Consider the following 22,345-nt stretch of genomic DNA (forward strand, 5'->3'; position numbering starts at 1 on the left):
ACGCAATGCAATTCATAGGTTCATAGGAAAAAACGTATTGTAGAAAGAGATCTTTCTGGTGTGCAAACTTCTTATGTGTAATACTGAGCTCTACTGTAGCCTAATGGTTAAGGTGTGCGACTTGAAAGTTGCAGGTCTTGAGTTCAAAACCTGTAACATCTACTTTTTTTTAATTAACGTTTTGTAAAGGGCAACTAAGCCCAATATACGAGATCACACTTTTTAAAGAGGAACTAAACCCAATATAGGAGATCACGCTTTTTAAAGGGGAACTAAACCCAATATAGGACATCCCACTTTTTAAAGGGGAACTAAATCCAATATAGGACAATCCAATTTTTAAAGGGGAACTAAGCCCAATATACGAGATCACACTTTTTAAAGGGCAACTAAGCCCAATAAACGAGATCACACTTTTTAAAGAGGAACTAAACCCAATATATGACATTCCACTTTTTAAAGGGCAACTAAGCCCAATATCTGACATCCCACTTTCTAAAGGGGAACTAAGCCAAATATACTACATCACACTTTTTAAAGGGGAACTAAACCAAATATATGACATCCCACTTTTTAAAGGGGAACTAAACCCAATATAGGACATCCCACTTTTTAAAGGGGAACTAAACACAATATAGGACAATCCACTTTTTAAAGGGGAACTTAACCCAATATATGACATTCCACTTTTGCTCTTTCAAGTAGTACTTAAATGTCACCAAAATCACCAAATTTAGGAAAGGCTTGTGACTTGGTGCTTTGGAGTACAAAGACATGCATATCCAATTTGGATTTGCAGTAATGTGTACTTTCCAAAAATATGTTTTTTTGGGGTGAACTCACGTTTTTCTACTTTTGCCCCCCCAATGATGTAAATGTGTTGATTTTGCAGTACTTGAAATGACCAACCATATGGGGGGTCTTCATTTTGGGGCCCATATATGCCACGTGCTTGGGGTACACATATGTATTGGGCATCCCACAAATCCAGACTTAGTCCGCTGTTGTTCTCCCTGTACACTCTGTCTTTGGGAGATCTCATCCATTCATTTGGCTTTAAATTATCATCTGTATGCTGATGATACCCAAATATATTTATCCACCCCTTCATTAACAGCTGAAACAGAGGCTCAGATCTCTAACTGCCTCCTGGCTATCTCAAATTGGATGAACCAGCGCCACCTCAAACTCAACCTAACAAAAACTGAACTTATCATCTTTCCACCTAAGCCTGGTCCTACTCCCCTATTTACTATCTCTATTGATGGCATGCTCATTAATCCTGTCAACTCAGCTCGCTGTCTGGGGGTAATTTTTGACTCCTCTCTCTCCTTCTCTGATCCACTGTCACAAACCTGTCACTTTTTCTTTCGCAATATTGCCAAAATCCGTCCCTTCCTTTCACCTGATACATCCAAGACGCTCATGCATGCTCTCATCCTATCCAGACTAGATTACTGTAACCTTCTACTAACTGGCCTGCCTAACTCCCATCTCTCTACTCTACAGTCTGTATTAAACACTGCTGCAAGAATTATCCTCCTCTCATCCAAAAGGGTACAGGCCCCTCTGCTGCTGAAGTCCTTATCATGGCTTCCTATAAAACAAAGAATAACTTATAAACTCCTCCTTATAACCTTCAAAGCCCTTCATTCCTCTGTACCTAACTACATCTCATCTCTTGTCTCTCTATATGTTCCTGCCCGAAACCTCCGCTCCTCTCAGAGCAACCACTTGGTTGTACCCCCCACTACTACTGCTGTTTCCCGTATCAAACCCTTCTCTCTTCAAATCCTTATATTTGGAATGCCATTATATATGTAATTATATTTTATATTTATGTGAATTGTATTGTAATAATGCACTTATTGTTCCTTTTTATTCTGACCCCTTGTTTGTTACTACTAATTTATTGTTTTGTTGTACAGTGCTTTGCCCTCAAGGAGCGCTTTACAAATAAAAATATACATACATACATACTTATGTGCTGCTGCCCTTAGTGCCTACTATTGACACAAAGCAGAACAGCAGGAATTGGGCTGTTGCTGTTACCTGCCCACCCCCTCTCCACCATGTCTTAGTGTCCTGCTGGGAAGTGTAAACTGTAATTAGCATGTGTTAAGAAGGAAACAAATAGTAGCAGCTAGCTTTCTGATTGTTGGGATTGCCTGTGAGAGGAGTGGGGGATGGTTTAGAGCAAGGTGATCTCAAGTTACAGCTTCAGACAAGCATGTCAGGAGTCTCAGCATTGGAGCTCTGAATTACAGAAAGCCTGTCTCCCATAGACTCCAAATAATCCAAATTTTAACGAATGATTTCCTTTTTCTGTGTATTAATAAAACAGTAGCTTGTACTTTATCCCAACTAAGATATAATGAATCCTTAGGGTAAGGACACGGGCAGATTCAGGGAAATTTAGTCGCCTGGTGAATTTGAATTTGTAAGTTCGAGTGCATAGGATAGACTTGCAAATTTGAATCGAATTCAAATTGAATATGATTCAAATCTTTCACAAAAAAATGAAAAACATTTTCTTTTAAAAAAAATTTAATTTTTTTTTTCAAAAGTCCACCAAACTACTCCAAATTGATTGTAGGAGGTCACCCATAGGCTAGAACACAAATTTGGCAGGTTTTAGATGGCAAATAGTCGAATTTGAATTCTTAAAGGGACAGTACATGATCAATTTCAAAATTCAAATTTGAATTTTTTTTAGTGCAGTGATCACCAACCAGTAGCTTGTGACCAACATGTTGCTCCCCAACCCCTTGGATGTTGCTCCCAGTGGCATCAAATCTGGTGCTTATTTTTGAATTTCATATTTGGAGGCAAGTTTTGGTTGTATAAAAACCAGGTGTACTGCCAAACAGAGCCTCAATGTAGGTTGACAAGCCAGATAGGGGCTACCAAATGGCCAATCTCAGCACTTATTTGGCACCCCAAGAACATATCTCATGCTGGTGTTGCTCTCCAACTCCTTTTACTTCTGAATGTTGCTCACTGGTTCAAAAGGTTGGAGATCCCTGCTCTAGTGGAATTACACTAAAATAAACTCGAAATTCAAATTTTCTTTCTGTGTATGGCAACATTAATTATTACCTTTCTCTGCTTGGTGGTTTCACATACACTGTTTAGTGATATATAGATCTGCATTGGGCTTGTACTGTATGTGTAGTTTGAATAAACATTTAACTAAAGAACTTCCATTTTGGCTCTTGTATTTATTCTTAGTACTGTAACTACTGTATATACATCCATGTTGCAAACTGTTTGCCTTGTTTAAAATAACTTTTGTTTAGCAGAGATCAAGCTCCGACTTCCCTTGTTCTAAGTACAGGTGATCTTGGTAGCCGAATAGAACCACAACTAATTTGTAATGACAATATAATGTAGTGTTACCCTTACTTTAAAACACTTTTATTTTTTGATGTTACTGTTCCTTTAAGACCTTGAACTTTGCAGAATCCACAAATCAGTGTGTCTGTGCAAACCCTTTGTTACATTTAAGTGGTGCCAATGACGTGTGAATGCTCAACTAATCCTTGTGCTTTGAAATGCAAATTAGTTGTGGTTCTATTCGGCTACCAAGATCACCTGTACTTAGAACAAGGGAAGTAGAGAATAGTCCAAATTCAATTCGAATTTTAAAAAATTTTGAACTTTGAATTTTGAAATTTATCATGTACTGTCCCTTTCAAGCTCCGACTTCCCTTGTTCTCAGTACAGGTGATCTTGGTAGCCGAATAGAACCACAACTAATTTGAATTTCAAAGCACAAGGATTAGTTGAGCATTCACACGTCATTGGCACCACTTAAATGTAACAAAGGGTTTGCACAGACACACTGATTTGTGGATTCTTCAAAGTTCAAGGTCTTAAAGGAACAGTAACATCAAAAAATAAAAGTGTTTTAAAGTAAGGGTAACACTACATTATATTGTCATTACAAATTAGTTGTGGTTCTATTCAGCTACCAAGATCAGCTGTACTTAGAACAAGGGAAGTCGGAGCTTGATCTCTGCTAAACAAAAGTTATTTAAAACAAGGCAAACGGTTTGCAACATGGATGTATATACAGTAGTTACAGTACTAAGAATAAACACAAGAGCCAAAATGGAGGTTCTTTAGTTAAATGTTTATTCAAACTACACATACAGTACAAGCCCAATGCAGATCTATGTATCACTAAACAGTGTATGTGAAACCACCAAGCAGAGAAAGGTAAGAATTAATTTTGCCATACACAGAAAGAAAATTTTAATTTCGAGTTTATTTTAGTGTAATTCCACTAGAGAATAGTCCAAATTCAATTCGAATTTTAAAAAATTTTGAAATTTGAATTTTGAAATTTATCATGTACTGTCCCTTTAAGAATTCAAATTAGGCTATTTGCCACCTAAAACCTGCCAAATTTGTGTTTTAGCCTATGGGTGACCTCCTACAATCAATTTGGAGTCGTTTGGTGGACTTTTGAAAAAAATAAATAATTTTTTAAATAATTTTTTTTAAAATAAAAGATTTGAATCATATTCAATTTGAATTCGATTCAAATTTGCAAGTCTATCCTATGCACTCGAACTTACAAATTCAAATTCACCAGGCGACAAAATTTCCCTGAATCTGTCCGTGTGCCCCTACCCTAAGGATTCATTATTTCTTAGTTGGGATGAAGTACAAGCTACTGTTTTATTAATACACAGAAAAAGGAAATCATTTGTTAAAATTTGGATTATTTGGAGTCTATGGGATACAGGCTTTCTGTAATTCAGAGCTCCAATGCTGAGACTCTTCACATGCTTGTCTGAAGCTGTAACTTGAGATCACCTTGCTCTAAACCATCCCCCACTCCTCTCACAGGCAATCCCAACAATCAGAAAGCTTGCTGCTACTATTTGTTTCCTTCTTAACATATGCTAATTACAGTTTACACTTCCCAGCAGGACACTGAGACATGGTGGAGAGGGGGTGGGCAGGTAACATCAACAGCCCAATTCCTGCTGTTCTGCTTTGTGTCAATAGTAGGCACTAAGGGCAGCAGCACATAAGTCTGGATTTGTGGGATGCCCAATACATATAAGTGTACCCCAAGCACGTGGCATATATGGGCCCCAAAATGAAGACCCCCCATATGGTTGGTCATTTCAAGTACTGCAAAATCAACACATTTACATCATTGGGGGGGCAAAAGTAGAAAAACGTGAGTTCACCCCAAAAAAACATCTTTTTGGAAAGTACACATTACTGCAAATTCAAATTGGGTATGCATGTCTTTGTACTCCAAAGCACCAAGTCACAAGCCTTTCCTAAATTTGGTGATTTTGGTGACATTTAAGTACTACTTGAAAGAGCAAAAGTGGAATGTCATATATTGGGTTAGGTTCACCTTTAAAAAGTGTGATCTCATATATTGGGCTTAGTTGCCCTTTAAAATGTGGGATGTCAGATATTGGGTTTGATTGCCCTTTAAAAAGTGGGATTTCATATATTGGGTTTAGTTGCCCTTTAAAAAGTGGGATGTCATATATTGGGCTTAGTTGCCCTTTAAAAAGTGTGATCTCGTATATTGGGCTTAGTTGCCCTTTAAAATGTGGGATGTCAGATATTGGGTTTAGTTGCCCTTTAAAAAGTGGGATGTCATATATTGGGTTTAGTTCTCCTTTAAAAAGTGTGATCTTGTATATTGGGCTTATTTACCCTTTAAAAAGTGGGATGTCATATATTTGGCTTAGTTCCCCTTTAAAAAGTGGATTGTCCTATATTGGGTTTAGTTCCCCTTTAAAAAGTGGGATGTCCTATATCGGGTTTAGTTCCCCTTTAAAAAGTGTGATCGCATATATTGGGTTTAGTTCCCCTTTAAAAAGTGTGATCTCGTATATCGGGTTTAGTTCCCCTTTAAAAAGTGGCTTGTCATATATTGGGCTTAGTTGCCCTTTAAAAAGTGGGATGTCATATATTGGGCTGAGTTGCCCTTTAAAAAGTGTGATCTCGTATATTGGGCTTAGTTGCCCTTTAAAATGTGGGATGTCAGATATTGGGTTTAGTTGCCCTTTAAAAAGTGGGATGTCATATATTGGGTTTAGTTCCCCTTTAAAAAGTGTGATCTTGTATATTGGGCTTGGTTGCCCTTTAAAAAGTGGAATGTCATATATTTGGCTTAGTTCCCCTTTAAAAAGTGGGATGTCCTATATTGGGTTTAGTTCCCCTTTAAAAAGTGTGATCGCATATATTGGGTTTAGTTCCCCTTTAAAAAGTGTGATCTCGTATATCGGGTTTAGTTCCCCTTTAAAAAGTGGCTTGTCATATATTGGGCTTAGTTGCCCTTTACAAAACGTTAATTAAAAAAAAAGTAGATGTTACAGGTTTTGAACTCAAGACCTGCAGCTTTCAAGTCACGCACCTTAACCATTAAGCTACAATAGAGCTCAGTACTAGACATGAGAAGTTTGCACACCAGAAGGATCTCTCTCTGCAATACGCTTTCCTATGACGTAAGTGTTCCATGCGCCACCTGGTGTCTATTTAAAGAATTGCAGTTCAAGGAAACGAAATGGAAATCTTTCTGCTTCGTCAAGGCAGCGCGAGGATCTTCATTTAGCGTGAATAGCGCGCCTATCCAGCTTAGTTACAGCGCGCCAAACGTACAAACCAGGCTGGCTGCATCTGTATATCCAAAATCTCTTCACCTTCTGGCTATCACTGAAACATGGCTCTCTCCCACTGACACTTCTTCACCTGCTGCCCTCTCCTATGGAGGCTTCTCACTTAGTCACACCCCTAGACACAGTGGTGGGGTTGGATTTCTTCTCTCCCCCAAATGTAGGTTTGAAAATCTAACCATACCAACTTCTCTCTACTTCACTTCTTCTGAAGTCCACAGCTTACGTTAGTTTTCTCCAATCTCTCTGAGTGTCGCTGTCATATATCGCCCCCTGGTCCCATACTTTCTTGGATCACTTTGCTGCTTGGCTTCCATACTTTATCTCCAGTGAGACACCTGCTCTCATTTTAGGTGACTTAAACATTCCCATTGACAACTCTGCTTCTCCTGCAACCTCTAAACTCACTAACAACTTCATTTGGTCTCTCTCAGTGGACGGACTCGCCTACCCACATGGAGGGTCATGCTCTTGATCTTATATTCTGACACTAGTGCCACCCATCCAACCTTACTATCTCTCCTTACCCCCTATCTGACCATCACCTACTCTCCTTTCAGGTAACCCTTTCACCTGCACTATCACAACCATCTCTCTCAACCCACATGTACAGAAACCTCAACACATGTTGTTCCACAACAATTATCAACAGTATCGGCACAATCCATCTCTCATGTTAACAACCTCACCTGTCCAAATAAGGCAGCTTCTCTCTACAATGATGCTCTTTCAATAGCTCTCGACGCCCTTGCTTCTTCTATCACCCGTCACATTGAAATGTTAACTCCTTGCGCAAAGTCAAATGGATGCGCAAAACACACAGGGATCCAACCTAGACGAATTTCGGCCTAACGCGTTTCATGAAAGGATTTCACTTCATAAGAGCTTTGTGGTAAAAATATACTTTATTTTTTAGGAAGCGCATACACTTCTATGAAAAACTTTTCTATCACCCATCACAGCCGACCAGCGAAAACCCAACCCTGGCACACTAGTGGACTCAGTACCTCAGAAGATGTAGTAGATCAGCTGAACGACGATGGAGAAAGTCACGAACGACTTCATCCACTTCAGATTCATGCTCTCCTGCTACAATTGAGCTCTATCAATAGCTAAAGAACAATGCTTCTCTTCTTTAATCTCTACTGTGTCCTCTAAACCGCATCGACTGTGGCAAACAAGCACTAATCATTACTATCCTCAAAAAACCTTCCCGTGATCCCAGCTCTCCCACTAACGATCGTCCGGTTTCCCTTTTTCCATTCGCATCTAAATTACTGGAAAGGCTTGTTTACAAACGCCTGATCCAGCATTTTACTCACAACTCCCTTCTCGACTCCCTGCAATCTGGCTTCCGCCCAACACACTCAACTGAAACTGTGCTCACCAAAGTAACCAATGATCTTCTACTGACAAAGTCTAAAGGTCACTATTCCATACTAATCATTCCAGATCTCTCTGCAGCCTCTGACACAGTTGACCACGCACTCCTCCTAGACATTCTATACTCGGCTGGTATTCATGACAATGCTCTTTAATGGTTTACATCCTATCTGTCTGACCATTCCTTTAAAGTTGCCTTCTCTAACTTTACTTCTACTGCGTTCCATCTCTGTTCCTCAAGGCTCAGTTCTAGGCCCATGCTGTTCTCGTTCTATACTACTTCACTAAGAAAATGTATTCAGTCGTTTGGACATCAGTATCACCTTTATGCTGATGATACCCAACTCTGCTTGTCTACTCCTGACCTCTCTACTTCTGTCCTTTCCCATGTTACAGATTGTCTCTCTGCGGGATCCTCCTGGATGCCACAGCACCATCTGAAACTGAACCTTTCAAAAACAGAACTCATATTTCCTCCAAGATCTTCCCCTGTCCCTCACTCACAGTAAACAACACCACCTTTTATTCCACCACAGAGGCATGCTGCATAGGAGTTATACTAGACTCGCAACTGTCTTTTTCAACACACATCCAAACACTTGCAAAATCTTGTCGTATTCAACTGCGCAACATTGCCAGAATACGACCATATGTCAGTTCAGAATCAACCAAAACACTTATTCACTCTCATCATCTCCCGCCTTGATTACTGCAACCAACTCCTCGCAGGTATTCCAACAAGTCACCTTTCAAAACTCCAATCTAAAGGCTGCTAGACTCATTCATCTATCTCACCGCTCAACATCAGCTGCTTCCATATGCATGTCCCTTCACTGGCTCCCAATCTTCGCTAGAATCAAATTCAAATTACTCACATTCAAGGCCCTTAACAATGAAGCCCCTTCCTATATTTCATCTCTGATCTCCAAATACACTCCTTCACGCAACCTTCACTCTGCTTCTGACCTTCACCTCGCTTCTCCTCACATCACTTGTGTCCATTCTCGTCTACAAGACTCCAGCTTCTGCTTTTCTCTAGAAATCTCTGCCTTGAGCTATCAGACTTTCTCCTTCTTACCAAATGCTCCTTAAAGACCCACCTGTTTAAAGAAGCTTATTCAATGTACCTTAATTAAGCAATCATAAATCACAACATTTTTTCTGAAATCCTAATGCCTCAATAGTTTGTAAACTCTAATTTGTAGGGCCCTCTAATCCTATTGTACTCTGTAAACCCTTGTTTGTTATCCACCATTTATTCCCTGTTTGTTATAACTAAGGTAAAGTACTGCGCATCTTGTTGGCGCTATATAAATACATGATGATGATGAATACTGATACCATATTGCATGTATGACATGTGGTCCTCCCTGTCCTTAATGGTACCATATCTCCTCCACCATTTTCCCTTCCTTTGCCCACTACTTGATCTTACCTGTCTTCCACTGAATCCTTTACTGAACCCTCCCCCCTATGCCTAGTTTAAAATCTCCTCCAACCTCAAGCCATCTTCTCCCCCAAAGCAGCTGCACCATCATCACTGAGTGCCCAGGCCCAGACTGGTAATCTGTCTGTTCGGGCAAATGACAGAGGGGCCGCTCTACCCTGCTGTCAAGTGGGCCACCTGCTGCCTAATTAAAAGTGGTGCTCGCTGCACTTGCTTGGAAGATTTATGGCTGACCTGCTGCTGCCTTTACTGCTGAAGTTAGTTTCTCTGGCTTCATGGAGCTTACACTGTTCTCCCTCCTTAGCATTCCTGCTGGTTTGGGTTCAGTTAGTTTTATTTGCTTAGCCATGATTTATTTTTCTAACAGTAAGGGCAGCAGCCAGGTCAGCCATAGATCTTCCAAGGACTGCAGAAAGCCCCAACAAAGTCAGCGCGAGAAATAGCCAGCTATCAAGAGACAGTAGCGCGCATGTAACAGCTGGTTCAAGTGCTCATCGCCTGTAGCCTTTTTCAGACCCAGCAGTACAATTGAAAGAGGGATTTTGTGTCATTATTTCGATGTAAAAAAACTTCTCAGCCCAGTTCTCCGAAAACTCAAAACACTCCTCCCTCTCCAATCTCTCAGCCAAGCATTAATCTCCCTAAGCTCCTGCTGTCTTCTTAATGTTGCTCATGGTACAGGTAATATCTCTGAGAAAATTACCTTGGAAGTCCTCATCCTCAACTTTACACCCTAGTTTTTTTAAATAATTCTTGAGGACTTCACCGCCTCCTCTAACTTTGTCATTGTTACCTATGTGTACCAAGACCAGGGGTCATCCCCAGCCCCTCCCAATAACCTATCCACTTGTTTCACCACATCCCGAACCCTAGCACCAGGTAAGCATCTGACTGTTCGACATGAAGGGTCCTTACAACAGATTACCCTATTCACCTTTCTAATAATTAAGTCAATTTGTGTTCATCATAAAACACAGATAAATTGCTTTCAATTCCCTCTTTCAAGTTATTAATAGATAGCTTCATCCTCTCAATAGTTATACAACATTGCAGCGACTGGAATCCAATTTTCAGTATTTTACATTTTTTAAAAAATGTTTTAACCCTTTAACCGCCAAGCATGTACGGCGTACGTGCTGGCGGTTCAGGGCTCAGGCTGCCAAGAACGTACCATCACAGAAGGCGAATCGGCAGTGGAGTAAATCATATGCACTATTTTCATTTGGGGTCCGCATATGCCAGCTGCCTTGGTATATCAATGCATATTGGGCATCAAACTGTTCAGTAGACCCTTGGCATCAATATTTATGGTGTTTTACAATTGTATGCAAAAAATTGGGTGAAATAAATGCGGCCAATTGCAATATTTTTAGGCAATTTCAAAAATGTAAAAACTGTTGCTTTTATCGCCAAATTTAGGAAAGGCTTGCGACTTGGTACTTTGGAGTACAAAGACATGCATACCCAATTTGGATTCGCGGGAATGTGTACTTTCCGAAAATATATGGTTTTCTGGGGTGAATGTGCATTTTTCTACCTTTGCTCCCCCCCAAAACTATGTTTATGTGTTGATTTTGCAGTACCTAAAATGACAGACCATATGGGGGTCTTCCTTTTGGGGGCCCTATATGCCACGTGCTTGGGTACACCTATACATATTGGGCATCAAACTGTTAAGAGGACCCTAGGCTTTCATATTTGGGGTGATTTCTCTTGATACCTAATAGTATGTGGGTAATACGATGCTGCAGGTTAGAAATTTTGAGGTGACTTTTGGAAATGTCACCAAAATCACCAAATTTGGGAATGGTTTGCGGCTTGGTACTTTGGAGTACAAAGACATGCATACTCAATTTAGATTTGTGGGAATGTGTACTTTCCGAAAATATATGGTTTTCTGGGGTGAACTTACTTTTTTCTACATTTGCCCCCCCTCAAATCAATGTAAATGTGTTGATTTTGCAGTACCTGAAATGACAGACCATATGGGGGTCTTCCTTTTGGGGCCCCTGTATGCCACGTGCTTGGGTACACCTATACATTTTGGGCATCAAACTGTTCAGAGGACCCTAGGCTTTCATATTTGGGGTGATTTATCTTGATACCTAAAAGTATGTGGGTAATACGATGCTGCATGGTGGAAATTTTGAGGTGATTTTTGGAAATATCACCAAAATCAGGAATGGTTTGCGGCTTGGTACTTTGGAGTAGAAAGACATGCATACCCAATTTGGATTCGTGAGAATGTGTACTTTCCGAAAATATATGGTTTTCTGGGGTGAACTTACTTTTTTCTACCTTTGCCCCCCCAAAAACAATGTATATGTGTTGATTTTGCAGTACCTGAAATGACAGACCATATGGGGGTCTTCCTTTTGGGGCCCCTATATGCCACGTGCTTGGGTACACCTATACATATTGGGCATCAAACTGTTCAGAGGACCCTAGGCTTTCATATTTGGGGTGATTTCTCTTGATACCTAAAAGTATGTGGATAATACGATGCTGCAGGGTAGAAATTTTGAAGTCATTTTTGGAAATGTCCCCAAAATCACCAAATTTAGGAAGGGTTTGCGGCTTGGTACTTTGGCGTACAAAGACATGCATACCCAATTTAGATTCGTGGCAATGTGTACTTTCCAAAAATATATGTTTTTTTGGGGTGAACTTACTTTTTTCTACCTTTGCCCCCCCCAAAATGATGTAAATGTGTTGATTTTGCAGTACCTGAAATGACAGACCATACAAGGGGGGGTCTTTATTTTAGGGCCGATATATGCCACGTGTTTGGGTACACCTATACATATTGGGCATCAAACTGTTCAGAGGACCCTAGGCTTTCATATTTGGGGTGATTTATCTTGATACCTAAAAGTATGTGGGTAATACGATGCTGCAGGGTAGAAATTTTGAAGTGATTTTTGGAAATGTCACCAAAACCACCAAATTTAGGAATGGTTTGCGGCTTGGTACTTTGTAGTACAAAGACATGCATACCCAATTTAGATTCGTGGCAATGTGTACTTTCCAAAAATATATGGTTTTCTGGGGTGAACGTACTTTTTTCTACTTTTGCCCCCCCCAAAACAATGTAAATGTGTTGATTTTGCAGTACCTAAAATGACAGACCATATGGGGGTCTTCTTTTTGGGGCCCCTGTATGCCACGTGCTTGGGTACACCTATACATATTGGGCATCAAACTGTTCAGAGGACCCTAGGCTTTCATATTTGGGGTGATTTCTCTTGATACCTAAAAGTATGTGGGTAATACGATGCTGCAGGGTAGAAATTTTGAGGTGACTTTTGGAAATGTCACCAAAATCACCAAATTTAGGAATGGTTTGCGGCTTGGTACTTTGGCGTAGAAAGACATGCATACCCAATTTGGATTTGTGGGAATGTGTACTTTCCGAAAATATATGGTTTTCTGGGGTGAACTTACTTTTTTCTACTTTTGCCCCCCCCAAAACTATGTAAATGTGTTGATTTTGCAATACCTGAAATGACAGACTATATGGGGGTCTTCCTTTTGGGGCCCCTGTATGCCATGTGCTTGGGTACACCTATACATATTGGGCATCAAACTGTTCAGAGGACCCTAGGCTTTCATATTTGGGGTGATTTATCTTGATACCTAAAAGTATGTGGGGAAATACGATGCTGCAGGGTAGAAATTTTGAAGTGATTTTTGGAAATGTCACCAAATCACCAAATTTAGGAATGGTTTGCGGCTTGGTACTTTGGCATAGAAAGACATGCATACCCAATTTGGATTCGTGGGAATGTGTACTTTCCGAAAATATATGGTTTTCTTGGGTGAACTTACTTTTTTCTACTTTTGCCCCCCTCCCAAACGATGTAAATGTGTTGATTTTGCAGTACCTGAAATGACAGACTAAATGGGGGTCTTCCTTTTGGGGCCCCTGTATGCCACGTGCTTGGGTACACCTATACATATTGGGCATCAAACTGTTCAGAGGACCCTAGGCTTTCATATTTGGGGTGATTTATCTTGATACCTAAAAGTATGTGGGGAAATACGATGCTGCAGGGTAGAAATTTTGAAGTGATTTTTGGAAATGTCACCAAATCACCAAATTTAGGAATGGTTTGCGGCTTGGTACTTTGGCATAGAAAGACATGCATACCCAATTTGGATTCGTGGGAATGTGTACTTTCCGAAAATATATGGTTTTCTTGGGTGAACTTACTTTTTTCTACTTTTGCCCCCCTCCCAAACGATGTAAATGTGTTGATTTTGCAGTACCTGAAATGACAGACTAAATGGGGGTCTTCCTTTTGGGGCCCCTGTATGCCACGTGCTTGGGTACACCTATACATATTGGGCATCAAACTGTTCAGAGGACCCTAGGCTTTCATATTTGGGGTGATTTATCTTGATACCTAAAAGTATGTGGGGAAATACGATGCTGCAGGGTAGAAATTTTGAAGTGATTTTTGGAAATGTCACCAAATCACCAAATTTAGGAATGGTTTGCGGCTTGGTACTTTGGCATAGAAAGACATGCATACCCAATTTGGATTCGTGGGAATGTGTACTTTCCGAAAATATATGGTTTTCTTGGGTGAACTTACTTTTTTCTACTTTTGCCCCCCTCCCAAACGATGTAAATGTGTTGATTTTGCAGTACCTGAAATGACAGACTAAATGGGGGTCTTCCTTTTGGGGCCCCTTTATGCCACGTGCTTGGGTACACCTATACATATTGGGCATCAAACTGTTCAGAGGACCCTAGGCTTTCATATTTGGGGTGATTTATCTTGATACCTAAAAGTATGTGGGGAAATACGATGCTGCAGGGTAGAAATTTTGAAGTGATTTTTGGAAATGTCACCAAATCACCAAATCACCAAATCTAGGAATGGTTTGCGGCTTGGTACTTTGGCGTAGAAAGACATGCATACCCAATTTGGATTCGTGGGAATGTGTACTTTCTGAAAATATATGGTTTTCTTCGGTGAACTTACTTTTTTCTACTTTTGCCCCCCCCAAACCGATGTAAATGTGTTGATTTTGCAGTACCTAAAATGACAGACCATATGGGGGGTCTTCTTTTTGGGGCCCCTGTATGCCACGTGCTTGGGTACACCTATATATATTGGGCATCAAACTGTTCAGAGGACCCTAGGCTTTCATATTTGCGGTGATTTCTCTTGATACCTAAAAGTATGTGGGAAATACGATGCTGCAGGGTAGACATTTTTAGGTGATTTTTGGAAATGTCACCAAAATCACCAAATTTAGGAATGGTTTGCGGCTTGGTACTTTGGAGTAGAAAGACATGCATACCCAATTTGGATTCAGGGGAATGTGTACTTTCCGAAAATATATGGTTTTCTGGGGTGAACGTCCTTTTTTCTACCTTTGCCGCCCCCCAAAACTATGTAAATGTGTTGATTTTGCAGTATCTGAAATGACAGAATAAATGGGGGGTCTTCCTTTTGGGGCCCCCTATGCCACGTGCTTGGGTACACCTATACATATTGGGCATCAAACTGTTCAGTGGACCCCAGGATTTCATATTTGGGGTGTTTTACATTGATACCTAATGATGTGTGGGAGATATGTTGCTGTAGAGTTGAAGCTTTGAGGTAATTTTTCAAAAAATTCACCAATTTCTATAAAACATTATAACTTTAGGAAACAATTGCAACTTGGTAGTTTGGAGTACAAAGATATTTTTACCCATTTTTGATTCACCAGAATCTGTTCTTTCTAGTAATGGGTAGATTTCTAGGGTAGACCTACTGTTAGCGGAATGTTTGGCCTTGAAATCAGAAGTATGCCGTTTGGGGAGCGCTGCTTTGGAAATTTGGTTGTGTACTGCTTGTAGATTTTGAGCTATACAAGTGAGAAATCTCCATAAAACTATATATATTTGGTATTGCCGCGTTCAGGAGACATAGACCTTTCTAAATTGGCTGTGTTCTCGTACATAAAATAAATGATGTTTCTGATATATGTGATTGTTCTTCGTGAAACATGATTTTTTTCATTTTATTAGATACTTAGAAGCCTATATTTTTTTACAGAAGTAGAATTACACCAAAATTCTTGTATATTGTTAAAGTTCAGGTTGTCCTGAAAAAAACAATATATTGTTTTCCTGGGTAAACTAAAAGACCACCCCAGGAAAGGCCCTTAAAGTGAAAGAGTGCAAAATATCTAAAAACTGCTTGGCAGTAGATGTTTGCATCTAGGACAAAACGGCTGGCAGGGAAAGGGTTAAACCTTTAGTACACATTTTATTACATAACTGCACACCACAAACATAAGCTACTCCAGAAAAGGGATCCTGTCTCTTAAATCTACTGCTTGAGCTAATAAGCAAATAGATTCTTGTTAAGCTGCATGCAGCCCATCGGTATGCACCCTATTGGCAACCAGAGTTTCAGGGAGATTCTGCTAGGCCTCAGATCCCCACATTGAACCCCAGCGCACAACCCTGGCTGCTCTTCACTTTGGATCTATGGGGTGCCGTTTGTCCCAAATACATTCTGTATACAAAACTATCCTTAATACACAGAATTAATGTCTGTCATGCTATATAAGTATTTGTGACCATACACAGATAAAAATGTTTTACAAAAGACTTATTTCTATTAAAGAATGAGAAAAAAATCTGGTTAGTGCACAAAAGGATGTCATTATATTACAAACTCCATTCTGTACATTTTAACAAGCAATCTGTCTCACAAATGTATAATGGAAGCACTTCTGAGCAAAGTTACTTACAGAATGTATTATGTAAAAAAAACTTGGACATAATATATAATAGTGAAAAATAGTGCATGTCAAGCTAGATTTGAATGACAAAATAGATATTTGTGAAAGAAAGCAAGATTTTATAGTACAGGATTCATTCTTTCCACAAAATGAAAGCTCAGTTTCACAAAACAGATAAAATATCCATTCTGTGAAGCAATACTGTCAGTCACATTCCTGAACCAATAAGAACAAAGCTTATTGCCATATAACAAACAAGATGAGAGGTTGCCAGATCTGCTCCACGTGGCTGCATCATCCCTAAGGCATAGTATCTGGCCTGCTATAGAGGCTGCCCTCTAATGTCCCCTCTGCTGCATAGTAATAAACATGAACAAACATTTCCTAAAAGGGCTGCTAATAAACACTACAGGTTCATAATTGGAAGTTCTTACAAATGGCTGAGAAATATAATGCTGCACTTATAATGATTGTAGTAACCTGCTTGTGTGGCCTGCTAATAAAGCACTGTTATACTCTACTCATCCTCGGCTACCAAAACATAACACATCCCGGTTTTTGGAAGGGCTGCGTGGGTGAAAAATCCGGATTTCCAAATTAGGAAATCCAAACAGGACACTGACATAAATGACAATCGCTGATTGCTACATAATCAGTCCTGCCCCCTGTTCTCCCCCCCCCCACATCACTGGCCTGCCCCCCAGGGCCGGAACTAGGGGTAGGCAGAGAAGGCACGTGCCCACATTGCCCTGTGTGCAACAATTTTGACGAGCGTCGTTTTTTTGATGCTGCTGATTTTATTCCCGGCGAATGAATTTGATTGTGGCAAAATGTGGTAATTTGCAGCGAATTTGTGTCTGGCGAATTTATTCGCCCAACACTATCCCTAATCATCAAGTTACACATTGTACTACATAGACTTTAGGGGTCATTTATGACCACAGTTACCATGTTTTTTTAAACACAATGCTTGTGAGATGTCTGACACAATTGCATCCAATGCATTACAATTTGCACAATTATATTTGTGCTCTGACACTAATCAGACCCAATTGCTCTTTTCTAATTCTGGGTGTCATCATTACTGATGTGACATCCGTGTGACATGTGCGCAGCTGTGCTCTCTGCTCTAGCATTGTGCCCCCCTCCACCCGCTCTGATGTGAAAGGGGTAAGTACTGGGCAGGTAATGGGGTGGCATCATTAGAGCCCTTTTGTTATAAATGAATGTAAATCATTGTGCAGCTTGTCGATTCTATATAAATAAATTATGATCCCCTAAAATTGCCCCTGCCTAAATGACCCCTTTTGTTTACACACAGTACTCAGGAGTGGCTGCTCATATAACATACACATCATACTATACAGAATGTGTGTGCACATAATCAGTCCCACATCTCTAGCTAAACCTATTATGTAGTAGTTGAACTATAGCTAAGCACATTATTAAGAGCATTATTAAGAACTGCTAAAAGCTAATTTGTGCAAGATTACAGCTAGGGGAAAACATCGGAGCCTAAAAATCATATACAAAACTTATAACTGACTCTGAGAGTTTGTCAGACATCACTGAAGGGATATTAGACCTATTATAATGATGGGTTAGGCTGCATTATGATGTGTGATAAACTGGCTGGTAGTGGATTAAATGATTCTGCTGTGTTAGTTCAGGCAAAACAGCCAGACAAGCACAGTAACTTCTGGACTCAGTGGCATAACTAGATATTACAGGGCCCCACAGCAAATTATTTTACAGCCCCCCCCAAAAAATGTTTAGAGGTTGACTTGTTTTACCAATATTTAATGAAACTGTATATAAATTTGGGTCTCATGGGGCCCCTATACCTCTTGGCCCCCCCTGCAGCGGCAGGGTCTACTTCCACTGTAGTTACACCCCTGTTTCTGGTATATTAATTACAACAGTATAGGTAGGTGTGGCCTGCCCCATTATTGCTTTCATCTTAGACAGGAAGAGGAATGAATCATAAGACAATGGCAAAACAGCAGGAATGCCCTTAACCAAAATTCCCACACAAGCAGGTTACTACAATAAGAATAGCTATATCACCTAAAATTATCATATTTATGTGTTGCATACTTTTCTTTCTCTACAATCATTATAAGTGCAGCATTATATTTCTTAGCCATTTGTAAAAACTTCCAATTATGAAACTGTAGTGTTTAGCAGCAGCTCTTTTAGAAAATGTTTGTTCATGTTTATTACTATGCAGCAGAGGGGACATTAGAGGGTGCCCTCTATAGCAGGCCAGATACTATGCCTTAGGGATGATGAAGCCATATGGAGCAGAGCAGGCAATCATCTTGTTTGTTATGGCATTAAGCTTTGTTCTTATTGGTTCAGGAATGTGACTGACAATATTGCTTCACAGAATGGATATTTTATCTGTTTTGTGAAACTGAGATTTCATTTTGAGAAAAGAATTAATCCTGTACTATAAAATCTTGCTTTCTGTCACAAATATCTATTTTGTCATTCAAATCTAGCTTGACATGCACTAGTTAGTTACACTATTATATATTATGTCCAAGTTTTTTTTTACATAATACATTCTGTAAGTAACTTTGCACATAAGTGCGTCCGATACATGGAGGTTATACATTTGTGAGACAGATTGCTTGTTAAAATGTACAGAATCGAGTTCGTAATATAATGACATCCTTTTGTGCACTAACCAGATTTTGTTCTCATTCTTTAATAGAAATAAGTCTTATGTATATTTTTTTTATCTGTGTATGGTCACAAATACTTATATACAATGAGAGACATAAATTATGTGTATTAGGGATAGTTTTGTATACAGAATGTATTTGGGACATACGGCATCCCATATGGATCTAGGTCACCTCCAGGCAGGATCACATTAGACCCAAGCACTTCACATTTGCCACCAATGCTCCCTTTTGCATCTAGCCCCTATGGTCAGATCACACACAGTCCATCTAATGCTTACCACCAGCAAGTAAAATGTTCACCAGAGCAGAATATAAGCTCACACCCCTAGCTGCTCTGAGGGTAGGACTACACAGGCGTTTTCTGTGCGATCCGACGTGATGCGCAAAAATGCAGGCGTCAAGTCGGATGCGACAGAAGTAAGGTAACATATACAAATGTTGCAGCGTTGATCTGACGCGACACAACTGTCGGATGCAGACATTACGAGAGAGTGCCCAAGCTTCCCCCTTCAGTTCTTTTCCTGAGAATCCCTGTGTATTAGGGTATTTTTGAAATCTTAGTTGTCTATAGTAAGAGTGTTCCTGAAATCTTAGTTGGCTGTAGTTAAGGTGTTTCTATAATGTTTAGAATTTCATTTTTTAAATTTAGCTTAAATGGGCAGTTCATCTTTGTTTTAAGTATTTTATTATGATTTATGATATAGGCATTGATATTCTGAGACAATTGGCAATTCGTCTTCACTTTTTTTTATCTGGTTGCTTTGGTCTAATTTACTCTAACAACCAGGCAGTGGTTTGAATGAGAGACTGGAATATGAGTAGGTGAGTGATTGAAAAGGAAAATAAGTAATACAAATTAGCAATAATATTGTAGCCTCACAGAGCAATTGTTTTTGGCTACCAGCGTCAGTGACCCTGAATTTTAACACTGAAGTGGAATGCAAATAATTAAAAAACAATAAAAAAATAACAAAGAACAATTACAAAGTTGCTATAAATAGCACAATCTATAACATACTAAAAGTTACAATTGAGCAACCCCTTCAATTCCCAGTACTGTGTTTAGCTATGTGCCTTTCTATTCTGCATGTTATTCAGCTCTGAAAGTGGCCCTGCTTGTTCTTATGACTTGTTGACTTTTGCTATTGTTCCCTGTTAGCTAGGCGTTTGGCTTCCTCCCTCAGTAAACAGTCAGGTTCTTCTCTGTCAGAGCATTTTGCAGGTGTAACTTATTCATTGCATTCTTGTCAGCATAGTTCAGACACCTACAGCTACCTAAATCGTTACCTCTGGGCTTTTTCTGTATTAGTAATATTCTTTCTAGCAGCTTAATGAGGGACTACAATTTTCTCCTTACCTTTGTACCTTGCAACTATTAACCCTTTCCTGGGAATTGTCTGGTTCATTTTTAGAACTGTGGAGGCTATTCTCAGGTTTCAGCCACTGGGATGATAAAATAAATATTAATAATAATGAGAGACTGAGCAGTTCAAAACACATTTCAACATCATAGTTCATCACCAAGCTCCTTTGACTGCACTTCAACTCACTGAGATGTAAAGAAAAAACAATTAATACAGCTCCTGAGTGACTTCATTTTGTCATCTGGCGTAAGACCAAGTACATCCTCAGTCACAGAAGGCCAGAAAAGTAAAAGGGCAAGAAGCAGTAGAATGTTCAACATCTTTTACCCTAGTAAAATCACACAAACCATGAATCAGCCATTTCCAGTCAAACTATTTATCACTGATTAACCTCCCATATCTAACGCATTTGCCATATGAGCACTTCAGGGAGAGAATTCCACAACTTCACAGCTCTCACTCACTGAATATTAAAATTGAACTTCTTTTCTTCTATTTGGAATATATGTCTACTGGACTTTCCATACCATTTACCAGCTTAATTGCCCTTCTTTGAACTATTCTTAATCCAATAATATTGCGTTTGAGCTCTGGAGACAAAAACTGTACTGCATATTCTAGATGGGGCCTTACCAGCACTCTGTAAGGTGGAAGAATGACTAATTTCTGTGAATATAAGCCCCTTTTAATACAGCTGCAAAACTTGTGATAGACACAGGTTTATATGCTAAGAATGTTAGACTAGGTTTGCTATTGTGCAGGGTACAAAATCAGTTATGCAATAAGCAGTTTCTATTTATTGGTATATACAGTATATATATATATATATTTATATATATATATATATATATATATATATATATATATATATATATATATATATATATATATATATATATATATATATATATAGAGGAGATGCAGATGTTCCGCACACCATAAGTGGCAAAAGACCTGGGTGCTAATCCAAAAGATAAATGGATACAGGTGCAGGGTGGGACAGCACTCCAAGGATTTGAAGACAAGGATATAATGTCAAGAAAGTGAGCAGGTTTATTCAATCCGAATACGGATTGAATAAACCTGCTCACTTTCTTGACATTATATCCTTGTCTTCAAATCCTTGGAGTGCTGTCCCACCCTGCACCTGTATATATATATATATATATATATATATATATATATATATATATATATATATATATATATATATATATATATAAACAAGGGAAAGTTGTGCTCACCACTAGTTTTTAAAACCATTAGGCGGGGGTGCAGCGAGGCTGTGACCACAAAATACATATAGACAATTACAAGAGTCCTCAGCACTCAACTGTGAAAACTGTTTGAAAGACAGAAAGACTCAGGAGAATAACGCAAATAGTTAATAAACCAAAACTAATAATGAAGACCAATTGTAAACTTGCTTAGAATTGCCCATTCTATTACATAGTAATTGAACCTTAAGGTGAACGTCCCCCTTTAATGTAACTAACTGACTCTAATAATTCATTTTTTTACTTCAGGAAGAGGGCTTGCACAGGCAGTGCAGCAGGAGGCTGCCCAACAGGAGGGACAACACCGCCAAAATGTCTCTCTACAAGGAGAGGTGGAGGAGGCAGAGGTGGAGGAGGGAGAGGAGCCACAAGTCGTGGAGGGAGAGGAGATTGTGGGAGAAGGTACATTTTCAACAACATGAATGTATAGGACTATCCCTGTAGCTATATTGTGATGAGAAATGGCCTACATTGAGAGTCCATTGAATTTGTGTGTGCAAAAATGAGAACATGTGTGATGCCCTAGTATTTCTGTATAACATTGCCTTATTTTATTTGTGTACATACCATTTTTCTATCTTTTTATCGTAGATGTATGGGTGGATGAGGGGTCACCACACCTGACCCCCTCAATTGAAGGTAATTTTTTTTCACTCTCTTCACATGTTCACATGATGTAAAAGCCTATAAAAAAAGGCTAAACAATGAAATGAAGGGAACAATAACAAATAAATTTCCTTTTTTTTTTTAACAAATCCACACACCAGAGCCAGAA

The 22,345-nt window shown here is 39.4% G+C and overlaps 1 protein-coding gene across 1 annotated transcript in view; it reads left to right on the top strand.

Annotated features, from left to right (window-relative positions):
* LOC121395100 overlaps positions 1-21,992 on the top strand; it is a 31,544-nt gene extending 9,552 nt beyond the window's left edge. Inside the window, exon 5 of the mRNA XM_041567683.1 lies at positions 21,820-21,992. Coding sequence (XP_041423617.1) covers positions 21,820-21,992 — 173 coding nt within the window. The remainder of the gene's footprint in view (positions 1-21,819) is intronic.
* The last annotated feature ends 353 nt before the right edge of the window (positions 21,993-22,345 follow it).

This window comes from Xenopus laevis, chromosome 6S (assembly GCF_017654675.1).
Source record: "Xenopus laevis strain J_2021 chromosome 6S, Xenopus_laevis_v10.1, whole genome shotgun sequence".
Lineage (NCBI taxonomy): Eukaryota > Metazoa > Chordata > Amphibia > Anura > Pipidae > Xenopus > Xenopus laevis.